This window comes from Ambystoma mexicanum, chromosome 7q (assembly GCF_040938575.1).
Source record: "Ambystoma mexicanum isolate Mex_15411 chromosome 7q, UKY_AmexF1_1, whole genome shotgun sequence".
Lineage (NCBI taxonomy): Eukaryota > Metazoa > Chordata > Amphibia > Caudata > Ambystomatidae > Ambystoma > Ambystoma mexicanum.
In genome coordinates this window covers 145,676,348-145,695,993 of record NC_090941.1, presented here as the reverse complement: position 1 = coordinate 145,695,993, position 19,646 = coordinate 145,676,348, and the positions used below count along the sequence as shown (strand labels likewise).

General features: G+C 48.5%; 1 protein-coding gene across 2 annotated transcripts in view; it reads left to right on the top strand.

Moving 5' to 3' along the window:
• Positions 1-19,646, top strand: part of UGGT2 (UDP-glucose glycoprotein glucosyltransferase 2) — a 1,923,861-nt gene that overhangs the window by 379,996 nt on the left and 1,524,219 nt on the right. For both annotated transcript variants that reach the window (XM_069639785.1, XM_069639786.1), the window contains 2 exons: positions 8,441-8,532; positions 11,474-11,624. In XM_069639785.1, the coding sequence (XP_069495886.1) occupies positions 8,441-8,532; positions 11,474-11,624 (243 nt within the window). The remainder of the gene's footprint in view (positions 1-8,440; positions 8,533-11,473; positions 11,625-19,646) is intronic.

Here is a 19,646-nt window from a genome sequence, read left to right as displayed (position 1 = left end):
AATCCCAATGACGCCCCATGCATATTATTCAAATTTCATCTGCCTTGTGCATTTCCTCTACCTCTATTGTATCCAATGACCTGCTGCAGTAACACCCCTACTATCGTTCGCATCGCTTCTTTTCTCATCTCCAATGGGTACCCATTACATATCTCACTTCCTTTACTGACGTTCTTTTGTTCGACATCCATCGCATTGTTTCCCCTACCCATACCTGCAATCTTTATCACCTATTTGTCCTGGTACCGGCAAATGAATTGTACCACCTGGAAAAACTCTCGGCCATGATTTTTGCATATACAACCTTGACGCCTCCTTCCTACCTTTCTTAATATACTCACTAATATATTCAGGTGTGTTAGGGAGAATTCTCTGTTTAGGCTGAATTTCCTAACCTAGTGAGTCCCCCAGCAGCTTTGCTGGATTTTTGGGGTTTATTTTTTTCTCCTGCCAAGAGTGAGACTCTTTTACCCTCACTCTTGGACATGATTTGAGTGTGTTTTCTTTGGATCTAGAAGTGTTTAATGGGCTATGGGGTCTTTTACTCCATAGGGTTTCATGTGTTTTGTGATATGTGTTAAACAACACCCTCAGTGCAGTAACACAGGGGTGTCATAGTGACCCCCCCCAGTATAGACTCCATACCCTAGGACTGACTACTGTCTCCCAAGGCATGTAAGGTCACCATTGACTTTACTAGTCTTAAATTCTGAACAGAACCAGTAACAACCATCACATTGTGGACGTACTGGCTGGGGCAATTCGATTGCCCCAGGGTCTGTTAGTCGAGGGGGCACGTCTCCGTCCCCCCTGATCGAGTTTTGGCTGGTGGCAGTGGATACTACTTTTTATATTCAACCGCAAATATTTTCCTATGGGATTTCCCATTGTTTTAGGCTACTATCTTTATTTAATTATTTACAGTAGCCTCGAACATACCGCTGGTTTATTTAATTAATATTAATTCTCCGTTGGTATTTTTTGCCAAAACTTGATTCTAAAATGGCGTTTGTGTTCTCTTCTGTGACTCCAACCCAAGTCGAGCCCTTTCTTCCACTTTTTGGCGGGCTTCTCCACAGAAGCCCTCCAAAGTGGTGCCACTATGTCTGGGATACTTAGGAGGGGTGGAGGGGAATTTAGGCACCCTGGACTGAGTTGCCTAGGCAACTCAAGTCGCACTCCATCCCTTAGCATTTTTTGAGTGACAGCTAGGCTGAGTGAATGGGGGTTTGCTGCATAAAAGCAGGGCTTTGGGGACTGGAACTTCAGAAGTCGCCACAGGACCTAAGAATCCGACGAGGGAGAAGCTGAGCCGACCTGCCACGACACCACTACCGGTGGAGCCCTGCTGGACCGTCTCGCCACTTTTTCCCAACGACAGAGGAGATCTCCTGCCGGAGATTCTTCTTCCTTTAACTGGTGGGGATAACCAGTTTCACCGTCTTTTCGCTTTCCCGATATATCTCGTGGCCGCCTTGCCCGTGCCAAGCACCCCGGCAACCGGGATACCACGTTTTACCACGACCGCGAGACAAAGGTACCACCTTTAACCGGAAAACTCTGCGGCTGGTTTCTGCCCTGGTAGTGCAACTACCTTCATCTTTCCTCCAAGTCGAGATCTTCTCTTCCCCTGGACGACGACGCAACTTGCACCCACTACCAGGAATAACTGCCACAGCTGGAGGATCCTTCCCACTTAAGGTACTGTGTCCCGCCTGGCTTCCCTTGCTACCGACTGTATGGGGTAGATTTGGCCCCCGGCTTTCGAACCTGGGTTAGCCTGGGACACCTTGGCTGAACTTTTCTAAGCCTCTCTAAACGCTTTTCTGAACCATCTGCAAGACTTTCTAAGCCTAGTGTAACTGTGTGATCTTGGGGGCATTTGTGCTCTGCTCTCTCTAAGAGTGGGCCCAGCCTTTGGACTTTGGCTCACCAGTGACTTTTTGCTCTCTGCCTTGCTAACAGTGTTCTGGAATCGTAGAGTGGTGTACCTTTTCATATTCTGTCTTCTTCCCCCCCCCCTTTTTCACAAACTTATTAGAGTGCAGTCTAGTTAAGCGCTCACCTCTGTATGAAAATAAGTGGTGTTTTACTGTGATTTTCTAATAGGGAAAAAGGGGTGTATATATCATAATAGTAACTGTATTTAGAATATATTACAATAAGAGTGCTGGAGTGTTTCAACTGTGTGTTTTTAAATAAATAATTATATACTTTGATACCAAAGCTCTGGTCAGTGTTTGCTTGCATTATTGTATCTGAGTGCCTATTGAGTATACTTTGCATACTGCCTAACTCTTCTTGAGGGAAGTCTGACTGCTCAGCCACAGCTACCAGGTAAATCTGGGTGGTACAGACTGCTACCAAGTGGGTTTACTGCCAACACCTGTAGTCTTAAATCTTTTGCAGTGGTCCCTAAGGGAACTGCACAGGTTTCTGCCTAACAAGGTGTAGCAAACATCTCAGCATATCTGTCTTCCATTTCATTTTTTACTTCAATGAGTTTGTGCACATGTTTTCTTACATCCTCATCTCTTTGCTCGCTGCGTGCTAACTTATTCAAATCTAACAATCGCTGTGGCGGTAAATTCCCGAGGATCTTTTTCCATTCTCCCACCAAAATTTCCCCCATGCATTCCAACACTACCTGTCTCTCGTCGCTTCTTTGGTACCCATACAATGAGGCCAATGCTGCCGTCCCATCATTTCCTTCTATGTACATTTCTGCCTCTTGCCGTAATTCAATCTTTCTTTCTTTGCTGATCGCGCTTCGAGTTACCCGTCCAAATCCTGTTCCTTCAGCCCCGCCTCTCGCCTCCCCGGTCTCAATTTCGACTTCGGGAGGGGCGGATGGTGCTGAATCTGTCTCTGGAGCGGGAGGGGCGGATGGGATAAGTGACACAGGTGGCATCTGTGAAGGGCCTTCCTGGATGCTGGGAAATTGTGTGTCCGCGGTCTGCACTTGTGGGAGTGCTCGCGCTGTTGGTGGGGCTTGGGTTAATGCTTGCGTGAGGGGAAGTGCTTGGGCTACGGGAGGGGTTATGAGAGCTACTGGTTGGGCCTGCGCAGTCACTGCTGGCGTGTTTGGTTTCGATTCTGGTTTTGGGCCTCGACCCGTGTTAGTTAACAAATGTTCCATTAACTCGTCCGCTATGTGTAGTTCCCGCTGCAGGTATATTCTTTCTATGTTCATCTGGTCACGCTTCCCTTCCCGTCTTAGACTTGCCATCCACTCCTCCTCTTCCTTTTTTTCTGCTACCTCAAGCTTCGTTTTGTGCCTACGCGCATGCTTCTCTCTACTCCTAAGTCGGAGCATTGCTTCCCTCCTCCAATCTTTGACAGTCTCAAAAGCTGCAGGTCGCGCTTTCTTTCTAATTAGCACCCTCTCTAGGTTATCTATCCTCCCAATCTCAAAACTACCATTAATCGGCCACTGATGGTCGGGTTGCTTTCTAGTTTGCCTATGCCAAATTTCACAAAATATTATCGCACCCACACCATATTTTGCATACATATCATAAGCCGGCGTTCCCCCAGGCGGTGCACTTTGGCCATATTCCAAGGACTGTCTACCGCAGCTGAAAAGCCCTGCTAAAGTGGACAGTACTCCAGGCATGTTTCTTTAACCTTCCCCTTTGGTTAGCTAACTTTTACCTGGACGTTTGAATTTGCAAAATCAACACTCTACCAAAAATCAGGTTTTTCTTTGAATCGGGGAATGACTCGCCTGATAAAACAAGTCGCCTGTCCTAACGCAACCTCTCCCAACGTCGTGTCTGCACTTCTCTGGCTTCTGCCTCGTCTCGGGACCCTCACCTCCTTTGCCCTCTGGCCCGGTACGTCGATCGGGGATCAGATGTGTGCAGATCTGCGGAAGGAATCTCTCCTCACTTCTACAGGGCGCCCCGTACACTTCTTGATCCCGGCTCGACCGTCCCATCCTCGCCATTCTTCCGCCTTTACTCCGTTGCAACGTATACGATGGGGCAAGTGGGGGAGGGTCCCTATTCGGGCGCCATCTTGAAAGGGGCCCCTAGGGGTCCCTCGTGCTATGGAAACAAGGCAATAACCATACACGAAAAGATGCGCCAGACACGAGGTTCAAATTCCCAATGCTAGGGTTTATTGCTAGCAAAAATAGTATCAATTGGCCAATTCTGATCTCACGCCCCGCGACGTGAGTTTCCTAGACCTCGAGGGACGCAAGAGAGCAAATTACGTACATCAGTTACATATATACAAAATGCATATCATACAATCAGCAATGTCATGTTTAACACCCCTCTTTATTAAGTTCCTTTGAACTCGGGATGACGATGGACATATCCGACGAGTATGACGATTATGACACTTTAGATGTCTCTTCTAGTAACAATGTGCAATTAGAAAGTGCAGAGGCATCTTTTAGTTGTTGAACAGAACACGGTGGTTCTGTTCTTGGAAGCAAGCTGCACACGGGGAAGAGCCACAGTCCAAGCTTTGCTATCTATGAGGTACTATTCGTGTCCTGGGAGCCGACACGTTCTAAAGGGTTTTGCGAAGGGGGGGCGTAGGAAGAGCATAATTCAAGCCTTTAGCTATTTTATTCTAACATATTCTACCATCGTACGAGACTGGCTGGCAGCTGTGAAGTGATTAAATGCCCTGCAGCTCTCTCCCAAGGCTGCAGAGATGGAGCGGGGGCATTCCTCTCTGGGCTACTCATGAGGAGTTTCAACAAACTCTTCAGTCCTGGGACCTTGTCCTTTCATATTCAGGCAGCAATGTTAACAGTTGAGCAGAGTAAGCAGAATCCGCAAGAATTGCAAGCTGCAAAGCAGTTTTAGACAGAAAGCAATGAGCAATGGTTAACAAGCAAAATGGCGATTCTTGCTACATTTAAAAAGGCCGCTTGTTGGTCAAGCAAAGCAGTTTATATTTCTATAATTCGGTGCATAAGACGGTTGGCCTACGGCCATCAAGTTACGTCTGTCACTCAAATGAAGGGTATTCATTTTTCCAGATTGACACTATGGTTCAAAATCTGAAGATGTCTGCCGGGGGCGGAGCTTAAGCCCTGCCACTTCATTGGTTGGGGCCATAAAGGACCAAAGTGAGGTGGAGGGACTACACAATAGAATGGCTCATAGACTAGAATGGGCTATGTACCTGCACTGCTAGTTGGCAGTGTATGTATATTAAAAATAAATATATATATATGTATCACCAAGGATTCCCAGTCTGACAGGAATATTCAAGCATCTGAATCTATGATACCAATGCTGGAGAAATACAGTTACAGGAAAGTAACTAAGACTTCTCCCTTGGTCCCATCAGCATTACTGGACCAGATGCATACTTATGCAATTTCAATGGGGTGCACTGTGACTAATTGGATTCTGCCCTGCAGAAGTACAAGGATAGGCCAAAATGCCCACTGAGCCCTCACACTGCTACAAACAAGACCCAACACAATCATATCACTTAACTGTGCCTGTTTGGACTTTATACTTCCTTTGCCTTTTGTCATAACGTAGGCTGAGGCAAGGCTATGCTCTTAAGAGGGGTGTGAATGTGATTTAGTGGCGACCCAAACAGCACTAGCAGTCCAAAATAAAGAGAATGAAGGTTCTATAAAATAGATATACTTCTATAAAACACATCTGTAAAATAACTAAATGCATAAACACTACACAAAACCCACCCCTCGTACAATATAATAAAAGGCCAGATTTATGTTTGTCCTCCGAAGCCATCCTGCCCGCTTTGCCTATTATCACTGCTAGAGGGGGCTGCTGCCTTGCGCATACAACAATATGACTTCAAATTCATCTTCCAGGCGAACAAAATGTGTATTTCAAAAACATTGTAAATAATAACACTCTGAAAATGTCTTCCTTTATGCACATTAGCCAGTGTACACAGGCTTTTCCACTAGTAAGCAATAATAGCACATTGCAGCAAAGTATATGTTTCTTGGATGCAAAAAAGGAATTAGTGACCGAACCAGTCTCTAGGGAGCATTTAATAGTCAATAGTACCTTTTTGCCGTTCTTCGCTGTTCGACAGGGTCAAACCTTGATTCGAGCAGTGATACAAGTAGATCGAGGTCAGTATGTTGGATCATGTGTCCCCAAGCAGCAAACGGGTATTGAGCAGTTTCAAATGCGGTGGCTCTGCACCTTTCGGACGCAACATTGGTTAAAGCAGGTCTGTTGGCGCTCACCAGGATCTGTTTGAAGTAGAGCCAGTTCAAGTCAAGTTATAACCGCTGGGAAGGGCCGACAAGTGGCACTCCCGCTGTTCGAGTCAGCAGGTGGCTATCATTTGAATCACTGATCCTGTTGCTCTGGTGGGCGGTTCAGTGAAGCGGCAGTTCAAAGGTGAGTCAGGTCAGGTCAGGTCATGTCGTGGTGTAACACTTGGTCCAAATCGGCAAGTGACTCTCCAGCGGTTTGAGTTGGGTCCCGGTGACGAGTGGTTGATTCAAGCCTAGTAGGTGATGGGCTTGGCAAGGGCTCAATGCAGCGTTGATCTGGTTCGAGATGCAGGCAATGCAGTTCGAAATGGTCGGAGGCGTGCCAAAGGCAGCACTGGCAGGATTCCTCTGGTTCGATGAGTGGTGAATGCTGTTCAACAACAGTTACACCGGTTTGGTGCAACAGAACAGGGAGCCTTAGCTGATCCGGTCATCCTAGATGCTGTGAGTCCCACTCCAGGGGCTCTAGGACAGGATGAGTCATTTCAGGATCTGCTCTCCCAGCCGTGGGAGATTCTGGTGCAGAGTGGCAGGTCCTGGTGCACAGCAAGAGTCACCCACAATGTGCCCTGGGAGTGAGTACGGGACAGCACTTTCCTCTGCCGTGAACTGCTCCTTCTTCAGGGTGAGAGCTTTGGAAAGTACAACTGTCCCAGTGAATCCTTCTCAGGTGGTGTTCCAGAGTTAATCAATGAAGTGGTGGGAGTACCCTTCTTTTAAAAGTAAAGATCCACGTATGATTGGACTAAAGGTAGCCTGCCTTATTGGTCCAATCCCTGTTCTTGAAAGAAGTGGACATTGCCCCTCTGACGTCACACCCAAAATTCTCTGCTCAGGAGGAAGTGGAGGGAACTGGAAGGAGAGAGAGGAGGGGGGAAAGAGAAACAAAATGTTGGCAGTCTTCCTCCACTGTGCAGAGCCCTTCTGACTACTACTACCCCCTTCCTTTTCGCTGTACGATCAAAGGCCTTTAGAAATGCAGCATCCTGGTGTGAGGCTACACCCTTTGAATGGGTGTGCTCCTTTAATGCCTGGGCCCAGCGCAGCTGCCTGGTGTTTGGCTCTGGCGGAGTACGTTACCTATGCTCACAAAGAGATCAAAAAAGAGGCATGGCCATTCAGGTTCCTGTCATTTTGCAGGATCAGCCTGTGTGGCCAAAATACACATCAACTTCCATAGCTTGAGCTGTCTCACAGGAGCTGACCCATGTGCGATGTCAAATTGAATGATTGACTGTTCAGCTGTAACCCCTGTACTCATTTCTGATGCTCCCCTTCCCTCCCACCCTTCGTAACCAGCGCCTGGATGCATGCCGGCTTTATGCGCTGTACAATTGCAAAGATAAATAATGTGGCTGCAATTATCAAATGTAGTGCCATGCTCCATGCCTAAACCCAGGCATAGCTTTATTTTAGAGTTTACCATGCCACCATCATGAGTGATTTAAGATCATAGTTTAGTACAGGGCTGCATATCGTAAATGCAGCCCCGACGCGGCAGAGGCTTGGCTGTCACTTCTGCAGTCAAGTGGGCAACTAGGACTTCTGATCCTGATCTGTGCTACTGATGGAGCAGGCACTGCAAATCAGTACTGATGCAGAAGGACACAGATACACCCTATGCTTTTGGCATGGGGTTTATGAGAGGGGGGGACCTGATCAGCAGATTACCATTTCAGAGACAGAATTACCCGCATTATTTTATTATTTAATACAAACATTTAAAAAGTATGTTGCATGCACAAACAAGTTGAGATTATTAAGCATCCAAGTGCTGCAGAGCGAACCAATTGTTTTTTGTGGTAGCATGGGCCCCCTTTGTCCATATGTTCATTCCTTGGTAGAGCTTTTGGTCTGTTTTCTTATCAAGGAGACTCGGAGTGCTCAGAAATTAGAATGGCAAATCCTGAAGAGGTTCCTATAGAGATAATGCATGTACCTTGCTTTGTACTTTGCATCATGTTCTGGACTGAAAGTTTCCATCAGAAGGTAACTGTTACTATGTGGTAAATAACATTTCATTTTATTTTAAAGTTGTTTCGCTTTTGTTTCCCTAGCTTGGTTTTCCCTTTGAATGAAATATGATTATAGATCATTTTGGGGGCAATTTGCATTCTAGTTTTAGATGAATGAGTGCAAAAACACTTTAGCATTGGTGTAAATCGTCAGAGTAATGGACCTCTTTTATTCTCTGCCCGCAAGTATTTCACAGAAACACTGGGAATGCAGCCTGGCGATGCAACCTTGTATATAAATGGACTGCAAATTGACTTGGATGTTCAAAATCCTTTCAAGTAAGTATTGCATTGTAACAATCACCAACGGCATTTGCAAATTGTTTTTCGTAGTTGCCTTTTTTTACATGCAGTTACTTAAATGTGATGATATTTTGTAACCCATCTAGTACCCTCAGAAAGGACATTATAGTGTAGGAATTTAAAATATATTTGTATTTGTTTTTTTAGCAAGAAGCTATGTAAATGAGTATATATTTTGGGGCAGTCCCCTTGCAGGGTGACTTAGAAAATTACAAAATCGTAGTGTCAGAAACAAACAGTAATTGGAAAGCAACGGGACAGGAAGTGAGTGTAGGCAGCAGTGAAATTAAATGATTGAACAAAATGACACATTAACATTCAGGAGTATTTACATGTAGCATGGGGTATCCTAGGCATTGTGCACAAAGCTCTGCAGGAGAGGGTTGGGTTCACGATGAGAGGGGGATTCGAGCTGAAGACTCTGGTGCACCATTGAGTGTGGGGGTGATACTTGAGGGTCATTTTGAAGGCCAATAGGGAGGCAACAGACTTGATGGCAGGTGGTAGGGAGTTTCATTGGTCGGCTGCTAGTAGCAAGGAAAGCGAGAATCATCATTAAGTCTTCAAGATATAGAGAGGTTGTGGAGAGCTTGAGTTTTCAGAGTGTGAGGAGAGAGAGTGTAACAAGAGGGGGAGTTTGCTGGGTCAGGGTTGTGGGGTCTTTCCGTGGATAGATTAGGAGAAATGTAAATGATTGTGCATGCACCAAAACCCACATGGAGGTGCAGAAGTGAGTGAACATTGTGGGAGAATGAAGTTGCAGACTGCAATGTGGGGTGCGTTATTATAAGTAGTAAAGAGGGAATCCCATACGGAGGCTGGAGCAGTAATCCACCCTGGTGAGGACCATAGAGAAAAATAGTTTTTGTAGAGCTAAACGCAAGGAAGTGCTGGTTTGGGCAGATGTTGAGGTGGTTAAACTTGGTATGTGTAGAGTTGGAAATATTCCTGTAGTTTCATATGGCTGATAGAGAGGACCCCCAGTTTGTGCGCAATTATGGATGAAGTTTGGATGTCTTGTGGAAGGAAAATGCAAGGGAAAAAGGGATTTGGGGCTTTGCAGGCTGGGCTGTAGACACCCTGTGCTTTGGGTAAATTGAGCGTCCGAAAGTGAAGCAACATCCAGTGTGAATTGCAGCCATGCATTCAGAGATGCAGTTGGAATCCTCCATGTTCGAAGAGGGTTAGGAGCATCCAAAGGAGGAGATGAGTTTTCTAAGGGGTGCAGTGTAGAGCATGAAAAGGAGAGGCACAAGGCAGACTCTTGAAGTGACCCCAACTGGTAGAGCGCTGCAGAGGATGATCTAGTGTTCCAAGATATAGAGCAACCATATAGGAATGAGACATTCAAGGCAAGGGCAGTCATTACCCTGGAGGAAAAGTTGAGTTAGGATGTGTGGATGAGTTGTCAACTTTAATTAACAGAGCAAAGTGGTTGAGGATGTGGGTTCACGGAACTTGGTAGGTGTCAGTTGTAATGAGATAGTTTAGAGGCTGTTTTCTTAGAGTGCCTGCTATGGAATCCAGACTGGAAGTGCCCATGCTCCTCCTTGTGGCGAACAGTGATATGGTTATAAAGTACTTGCTCAAGTTTTAGAGTAATAGGGGCGGAGATAGACAGAATCATAGTTGGCAGGATTGTTCAGGTTGACGGTATTTTTTCCTCAGGAGGGGTTGGATGGTGGCCACCTTGTAATTGCGGTGGTAGATCCCTTAGGCCATTGAGCGGTTGAAGAGGTGGGTGAGGTAGGAGTAGTTAAGGGATGCTAATACCTTGATAGTGTTAGTAGCAAAGGGTTAATCAGGTCAAGGGACGGGTTGGCAGAGTGGGAAATGGGTGCAGGTTTGTGTGCAGTAGTGGCTGAAAAGTCTAAATTTTGGTGGCCACATAGTGTTCATAGTTCTCAGCAGAAAGATGGGAAGGAATGGAGAGCAGACGAGTGGGTGCAGGCTTAGACTGGAGGAAACCTACATAGCAGTGAGGATAGGAGAGAAGAGTTAAGGCTAATGTAATAGGACACTTTGGAAGTGGCCATAGCAGAAGAAAACATGTGAAATGATCCCTTAAAAGCCGAAAGGAGAGCCAGGGTGAAGGTCTTGCATCAGCGACAAAGATGACAGTGCATGTTGGTCATCAGTTGCTCAATCAAAGGTGTCGAGGACTTGAGGACAAGGGTGAGAGGACTGAAGGATCATGCCTGATCCTGCCCGAAGTGAGCAGGAAGTGCTTTCAGGAAGTCTGGTTTGAGAGTTGACAGTGAGGGCTCTGCATAGGGGTGAGAGGAAGACCTGACTTGATTGAGATACGACAATACTATGTCAAGTCAGATTTTGAGTGGGAGAGGACATAAGGTGGAGTGGGAACGACAACAGGGATGTGCAGATGAGTGGTCAGAAAGGAATGGGTAATTGAGAAGGTTGGAGAGAGGAAGCGAGAGACACGATCGAGAGATTTTCCAATGAACGTTGTGAGGTAGTTTGTGAAGGATGACATGGTATTCATCAGCAAGCATGGAGCTGAACTTGAAATGGTGGCCTCATTTAACATTTGAGAGGCTAAAGTCACCCGTGAGTATGGTTGGGACTTCAGGGATTAAGTAGGAGGCCAAAGTTATTGAAAGGTGGACGGTGTCAGTGGGTGATAGATAACAAAAATGTTGATGATAGCGGAAACAGTTGAATAGCTGTGGATTCAAGAGCAGATGTGATAGACTCCAGTCGGGGTGGGGAGTTTGTTCACGAGAACACCCACCTTACCTCCCTTGTAGGATAGGTGAATGCATTTTACACACACTTTGCCAGAATCCTTAGGCAATTGGTGATACAACATTCAGATTGAAGTTCATTTGTTCATTTGGAGTTTGTGATTTAAAAAAAAAATGCTATGCATGTTTATTCCAACTCTTTTGTTTACAAGCCTTTTAGAAGCACTTAAAATGGAAGGCAAGGCGATACATGGTCTTCATGAGCTAGGAATCCCAGATGATGACCTTGGAAAGCTCATTCAACTGCAAGTCCATCCTCCAGAGGAGAGTTATGCTTTGGACTTTCGTCACTCTTCAATTTGCGTAAGTAACCAATGTTATGATCTCTAGTTCGTTTCTTTAAGATCAATGATACGAGGAGTGTTTACATCTTGAGTCTTGAGGCTGGGAGTATTGGCCATTTCCTACAATAACAGCTTCCAGTTTAAGATCAGAAGCCCTTTACAACCGATGCAAGGAGAGTTGCGCTAAATCTAGATCTTTTTGGGTGAGTAGCTCATAGGGTAATGTAAGGAAGGCATGGTATCAACGGTAAGACAGATACAAGGGACCACAGTTCAAGGGTGTTTATTGATCTTCAACAAGTGTATGATAAATGCATATCTAATACTAAATCTAAAGATGGGAGCAAGCTACGACCATCAAATAATAATACTGCAGTCCTAGGGGAATCTAGTCAAAATAAAAGGGCCCATTCAAAAATAAACTATTGCCAATCCTTACCTCTAAATACAAATAGTATGGGGTACTGTTTATGAAAAAGAAAAGTGTTCACAAAAATAATAAGTCAGGATGTTCAGGCCGTTGGCCTCCCTTCCCCACGTTATCAGCACGGAACAAGGCGATTCACTCGAGCATAGCACACTCTCTAGCTTCTTCGGCACAAGGATACAGTTCAATTACTAGCATCAGGGACTTCTGTGCCCAAGTCTTTTTTACTTATGAAAGTCTCTTGATTCAGAGGGCCTGATCTACCAAAACAAACAAAAAGTTCTTTCCTCTTACAAGTACTCCATTCTGGTGACTCACTCTTCACCCTGGATCCCCCTCTTCCGGGATCAGATCCCCTCTCCCAATGTTCAGAGAATATTCCTTCTCAGGTGACTCACTGTTCACCCCGGAACCCACATCAGCCGGGCTCAGGTCCTTCCTCTTAACACAATTAGTCTGTGTCAGCGGGCTCAGACCAATTTCTGTTCATATTAACTATAATTAACTATTGAAGGCTTTCGAATGTGCACAGGGTTTAGCTTGACCCATTGCAGAACCACTTCGATTTCACAATTCCTTTTTACATTTGTCACCTCTCAGTTGGATACCAAACAGAGACCTTCGAATGAGTACCCACTTGGCGCCGGACCACTCTGTATACAGTATCTATCTTCGCTTCAAATGTTCAGTCACTCCTCTGCTGTTCAATTATATTCACTCCACTCGTCACATACACCTCACACACTGTTCTCTTCTGATTTCTCCATACAATGTTACTGCTTTCAACTTGGGTTCTAACACAGACCGGTCTGGTATCAGTCTCTGCGACTCACCGGCTGTGCTGACTTGACTGGCGATGCTTTGTTGTAGGAGCCATGGACGTACCACAGCGGCAAACGCTCCTCCCCACCTTGGCTATCAACATGGGAGAGCCTCTGGGACCTCCGACACACAATGCAGGTTTCTTCAGCTTTAATTCCAGGAATTATGTTTCTCCAGCATGGGGTTTGGCATGGACTCACATGCTCAGGAAGATTCCCTGTCGTCAGGCTGGGAATCCTCGGTAAAAGGAAAAAATCAGTTTCAGTTTAATTTCTGAACTGTCTTTTCTCCTAACAACCAATCACTGAGCACTGAGTCATACTGCCACCAGCCAATGAGTGCTCTCTACCTAAGCCCCTCCTCTGGCAGCCATCTTCAGATTTTTACCACACGTTCAAGTGTTGGGAGTCCTTGTGCTTAGCTCTCGAGCTTTTTTCTGCATTTTCAATTTTTTGAAGAGTTTTACTCTATTTTCCGGTCAATCGAGCACCTGTGCCCCATCGATCAACCTTCCGATTAACGGGGACCCGTTTTTCAGATTTTTTCAGCGAGTTTCTTCTTGGACGCTTCCAGAAGATTCTTCAAGGCCTACACCGCGTGGATCATGGCGGACGAGAAGAAGGAATCCCCCTCTTTTTAATATTTCTACCGACTGCGGTCTGCAGAATGTTTATATGGACGATAAGCATTCCCAATGCATTTACTGCCTGTAGCCGACGCACAAGGAGGAAGATTGTGCATTTTGCCGTGAGCTCTCAACTTGCACTATGACGGATTGGCGTAGACGGCTGAAGGAATGGCTACAGGCCATGGCCTCTGCACTGGGTTGGTCCCAGGAGCATGCCTCGCCTGACTCCAGGAATGCTGAGCGGGCTTCTAAGTCTTTTGAGGGTGTCCCTCCCGTGGGGGTCCAACAAAAGGCTAAGCAGTGCAAGTCCACTTCCACCGGGAGTGCCATTGCAGCGGGCTCCTCGGCAGCCAGGGCACGTCCGACGTCTCCAGCGACTTCAGTCAGCACTCAGGATCGTCATCCAAGAGGAAGTTGGTCCATCCGGACAAACTCAAGGTGGCCCTGGAATCGGCCAAGCAGAAGTCCAAAATCAACCTGACGGAGAAGGCCAAGGGGGACCGAGGCCCTGGCCCTCCCCCTAAGGACAAGGCCAAGCAGGACAAGGCACCCGGGACGACCAAGGACAAGCAGGATAAGGGACCGGTCCTGACATTGAAGGCCCAGGTACACCCGGCAAAGGCCCCGCCTTCCATCGAGGTGGTGGTGGCGTACCTCTCGAAGGCCACGGAGGTAGACCTGCATGGCACACCCCAAAGGCAAGAGTGCCCCCCCTGCCAGGAGGGAGTCTTCATTCCAGCCCATAGAGAAGACCCTGGAGAGGATGATGCCGGTCATCTCCCCAAGACCATCCCCTCTGGACGCGAAGAAGGGGGGGGGCACGGAGGTCCTCCAGGGCATGGATATCTCTTCGGAGGAGGAGTTAGTCTACCTTCAGACCATCCAGGAGCAGGAGAACTTGGGGATCAGGCGCTACAACAAGGGCATCAATGATGAAGGCAACGATGACGAGGATACCGTTGAGGAAGGCGACGGAGGGCTGCAGGTCGATGAGGGCCTGGGCTCTCTGCCTGCACCCCAGCTTCCTATTCCACCTCTGCCGCTGCAGCCTAGAGACCTCTCTGTGGACGCTAAATACTCTGATCTCCAAGATACATATTAGGATGTCTATTGCGCCGGTGGCCCCTCCCGCAGTGCCGGTTATGGCCGACCCTCCGTCGACGAGGGAACCGCTGGCCAAGAGGAGGAAGAGGCACCCACTGCCTCCTTATCACCCCTCGCCGCCCTCTCCTCCTGCCCCCCCCCCCCACAAACCCACCCTCCGAGGGATGAGACAGGCCCGGACATCACGACCATGGACGACGACGATGGTGGGATGGGAGACCTACCATCGCAGTCGATCTCCAGAGCTTCCGAGCTCTTACAGCTCGCTCCAGAGGAGAAGGAGGGCTTCTTGTACCAGCGCCGCGAGGTGAAGAGAGAGACCATCCTTTCAGTCTGACTCTTGGATGACATTTGGGATGAAGGCCTGTGTCTCATGGAGAACCCTTTTATGGCCCTGGCGAAGAGGGATCGCCTTGAGAAGTACAGGGTGCTGGACTCTGCGCCCAAGTGCTTGCAGGCCCAACCGTCACCGGACTCTGTGGTCTCGGCAGCGACCAAGAAGTCGTCATCAGGTGCTTCATCCTCGGCAGCGTCCAACCCTCCGGACAGTGAGGGGAAGAAGTTAGATGCCATGGGACGACGTGTTATCTACTCTGCGGCGACGACCATCAAGGCAGCCAACGCACTTGCTATCGTAGCGTGCTACGACTGGGAGCTGTGGTTCAAGATCGCTCCCATCTTGGACTTCCTCCCCGATGACAAGAGCTCAGAGGCATTGGAAATTCTGCAAGAAGGCGAGGTGGCAATTCCGGCAGTGGGTTCCGCCAGATGGGCAATAGCGTTTGCCTTCGTTGTCGCTGGCTCAAGGCCACCAACTTTGGACAGGACGTCCAGACGAGGGTTTCGGACATGTCCTTTGACGGAGATCATCTTTTTGGGAAGGCTGTAGATGTGTCTGTACAAGCCATCATGGCGGACACGTCCTCAGGAGGCAAGTCTCCCCATTCTGCCAAGGGTTACGGTGGGAGTTCCTCTTCGTACTGCTAACCCCAGCACTCAAGATTAACAGAAAGGAGCATATATCCTCTATAGGAAGAGCACACAAATGGCTCTCCACATTTGATATAATTCAACTCAAGATCGCCTCCCTCACCCACAAATGCCTCAATAATAAAGCACCACCATACCTTATGGACAGGTTATGTAAAAGAACCTCATCCAGACCCACAAGAACAGCTAACGCAAACTGCCTCCAAGTCCCGCGCTTCAAACTCTCCACTATAGGAGGACATAGCTTCCCAGTCAAGGCTGCACAGTTATGGAACGCCCTTCGCCAACTTCAGACAGAACCTAACCAGGTGGCTGAGAGCCAATGACATCTAACTACTCTACTCTAACCTGCACTACCCTTTAATTGCTCCGTCTGGACTCCCACGCTCCACCCTTGACTCCCACTCTCTGCTCCTGGAGCTCACTTACTATGCGATTGAAGTTCCATGTGCAGCACATCACTCTGACATTGGTGACCCGATATGTCACATTGTACATAACTGTATATTACTGCCCCATAACTATGCAGGAAACATGCACCTGTTTCCCTTTGTTTCTGACCTCTCCTTGTACATACTTGCCTATTGTAACATGGTTGATGTCTGTATTTCCTTGTACATACCTGCCTATTGTAACACTGTTGATGTCTGCATTTTTCCTACTTATCATGTACCTGTAACTAAGTTGGGCGTATCCTTGTCTGTTTGCGCCTGGATGGCCCAGGGTATGGCGCGCTATATAAATAATAAACTAAACTAAACCCTGCCGCTCCTCGGCCCGAGAAAACCTAGAGGGGCCGTTCAAAGGCTTTCGGAGGAGGACTTTGTCGCCAAGGACCCCAAGGCGGCCCGTCGACGTCCAAGCAGGAATGAACTGGCCGTGACGTTTGGCCCTCACCCGTGCACCCCGGTAGGAGGCCAGCTGGCAAACTTCGTCAGTGTGTGGAAGACCATCTCCACCGACTGTAGGGTGCTGGACACTCTCGCCCACAGACACACCCTGGAGTTTCAACAGAAGTGTCCCCAAATACCACCAGTGGCCCTTCAGGAAAACTACATCCCTTAGCTGCAGCTGGAGGTTTGGGCCATGTTAAAGAAAGGGGCGATAGAGCTAGTCCCAAAGCGGTTCTGGGACTCTGGAGTGTACTCAAGGCACTTCCTCGTGAGAAAGAAGACTGGGGGCTGGAGGCCCATTCTCGACCTCTGACGAATGAACAAATACATCAACTCCCAGAAGTTTTGTATGGTCACTCTTGAGCATGTGCTCAGACAGCCAGAAGAGGGAGACTTTCTGTTGTTGTTGGACCTGGAGGATGCATACTTCCACATCCCAATCCACAAGGGACACTGCAGGTTTCTGCACTTCGTCATTCAGGGGAAGCATTACCAATTCAAGGCCATTCCTTTCGGATTGAAGTCAGTGCCATGGTTCTTCACCAAGTGCCTGGCGCCGGTAGCGGTACATCTGCGACTGCAAGGGATCCAAGTCTACCCTTACTTGGACGACTGGCTCATCCAGGCCAGCTCAAGGAGCATCGTCGTTAACCACACAGCCAGGACCGTCCGCCTACTGTCGGATCTGGGTTTCTCTGTGAATTATGCAAAGCCCTGCTTGATTCCATCGCAGGACGCACTGTTCCTGGGATCCCGGCTGTCATGCCTGGTGTTACCGTCTGAGGAGAGTCGTGGCTATCCTGGGCAAGGTGCAATGGCTGCTTGCTCTGAAGATGGCCACAGTGAGGGCCTTCAAGTCTCTGCTCGGCATGTTGTCGTCCTGCATTTACCTCATCCAACTCTGCAGGCTACGGATGCGACCACTGCAGGAGTTCCTCGACGCCCGTTCGATTCAAGTGTCCCAAAGCTTCCAGGACAAGATCGCTCTCGACGAGGGGTTCCGTCTGGCAATAAGATGGTGGGGCGTGCGCTCTTATCTGACTGGAGGTGCAGATTTCCAGACCCCACCACACCAGGAGACAGTAACAACGGACGCCTCTCTGGAGGGATGGGGAGCCCATACCGGGAGTCTGCACGCCAGAGGCCTGTGGTTGCTGGTCGAAAAGACGTTGCACATCAACGTGCTGGAGATACGGGCGGTGTTTTGGGCCCTCAAATCTTTCCTGCCGTCCCTCAATGCGAAGGTGGTGCGTGTCTTCACTGACAATACCACCACGATATTTTACATCAGAAAGCAGGGGGGCTCCGAGTCCCCAGCACTCTCCAAAGAAGCGCAGGACTTATGGCATTGGGCGTCGCTCAGGGGAAGTTCCTCATCCCGTTTCATCTGGCAGGAGTCAAGAACACGGTCGCCGTCTCTCTGAGCAGGGAACTTCGCTCGTGCCACGAGTGGGAGCTTTGGCAGGACCTAGTGGAGAATCTGTTCTGCAAATGGGGCAATCCCCAGATCGACTTGTTTGCGACTGCGACAAACACCAAGTGCCAGCGGTTTGCCAGTAGGTTTCCCCAGCAGGGGACCATGGGGACACATTCTCCTTCCCTTAGGACGGCCTCTTTCTGTATGCGTTCTCTCTGTTGCCGTTGTTACTTCGAGTCATCAATATACTCAAACAGTGTCGGTGTCGGTGCTGGAGGATCCTCGTTGTTCCGGCGTGGCCAAGGCAGATCTGGTACCCGGACCTTCTCAGCATATTGACGGCACCACCAGTCAAGCTGCCAGTGGTCGCGGATCTTCTCGCCTGGGAAGGTGGCGCCATTCTTCACCACGATCCAGGGTCTCTGTACCTTTAGGCCCGGCTCCTTCAGCGCTAGAATTTCGGTGGCTACGACCTCCCAGCGGACTGCAAGGAAGTTCTCGCCAAGGCTAGAGCATCATCTACTTTGAAATGCTACGGACTCAAGTGGAAGAGTTTTGCTATTTGGTGTTGTTCCCAGAAGATAGACCACTGACGGTCAAGGCTCCTCGGGTTGATTTGAGGGCCCAAAACACTGCCCATACCTCCAGCACGTTGATGTGCAATGTCTTTTCGATCGGCAGCCACAGGCCTCTGGTGTGAAGACTTCCGGTGTGGGCTCCCCGTCCCTCCAGGGAGGCGTCCGTCGTTACCGTCTCCTGATGTGCTGGTGGCTGGAAATCCATGCCTCCGGTCAGTTGAGAGCGCACGCCCCACCATCTTATCGCCCGAAAGAACCCCTCGTCCATATTTGCTGGTGTTGGCCAAATAGGGACTGGCCCACGCCTCCATCAAGATTCATCTGGCGGCTATCTCCCGCTACACCAGATCCCCAGGGCGACCATCCTTGTGGTCGCACTGATTGGTCAAGGAATTAATCAAGGGGCGATTACGCTCATTCCCGCTGTTGAAGGCTCTTGCCCTGGCATGGGAGCTCAATGTGGTGCTTACCAGGCTCATTTGACCTCAGTTCGAGCCTATGCATTCTATGCCACTCACGTTTTTGTCATGGAAGACAGCGTTTCTCATGGGCATCACCTCTGAACGACGAGTGGGGGAGGAGAGGGCCAAGCCCTCTCCTGTAATCCACCTTTCTTGACTTTCCACGAAACTAGGGTGGTGCTGCGGACGCACCCCTCCATCATGCCCAAGGTTCTGTCAGAATTACAACTCAACGAAACCCTTGTGTTTTTTCCGACGCCTTTGTCGCGTGTTGAAAGAACTTTGCACTCGCTGGATGTGGCTCGAGCACTGAAGTTTTACGTGGCCCGCACGAAGAGTTTCCGGAAAACTTCTCAACAGGTAAGTAACTTGTTCCTTCTTACTCTCAAAGGCTCATGAAAGTAATGTTTTTTATCTGAAAAGGTCAAGGGCACTTCCTTCCTTGCAACCCTCTCTGGTCGTGCCGTCTTTCTCCTCGTATTAAACTGCCATCTTGGAACTGCTGCTTCCTTGTGTGCTTTGCCTTGCTCAAAGTGTTCTTTTGTGTCCCGCCTTTTATCCGTGTGGGGAAGTGTGGTGGAAGTCAGGTGTGTGCAGTAATCAGTAATTGTCTGACTCTGCCTGACCATTGTGTTGGGACATGTCAGGTATACGGCTCATGTGTTAGTCCGTTTTCTCTCACATTGAGCTGTCTGTGAGAAAGTGTTTGTATCGGGAAAGG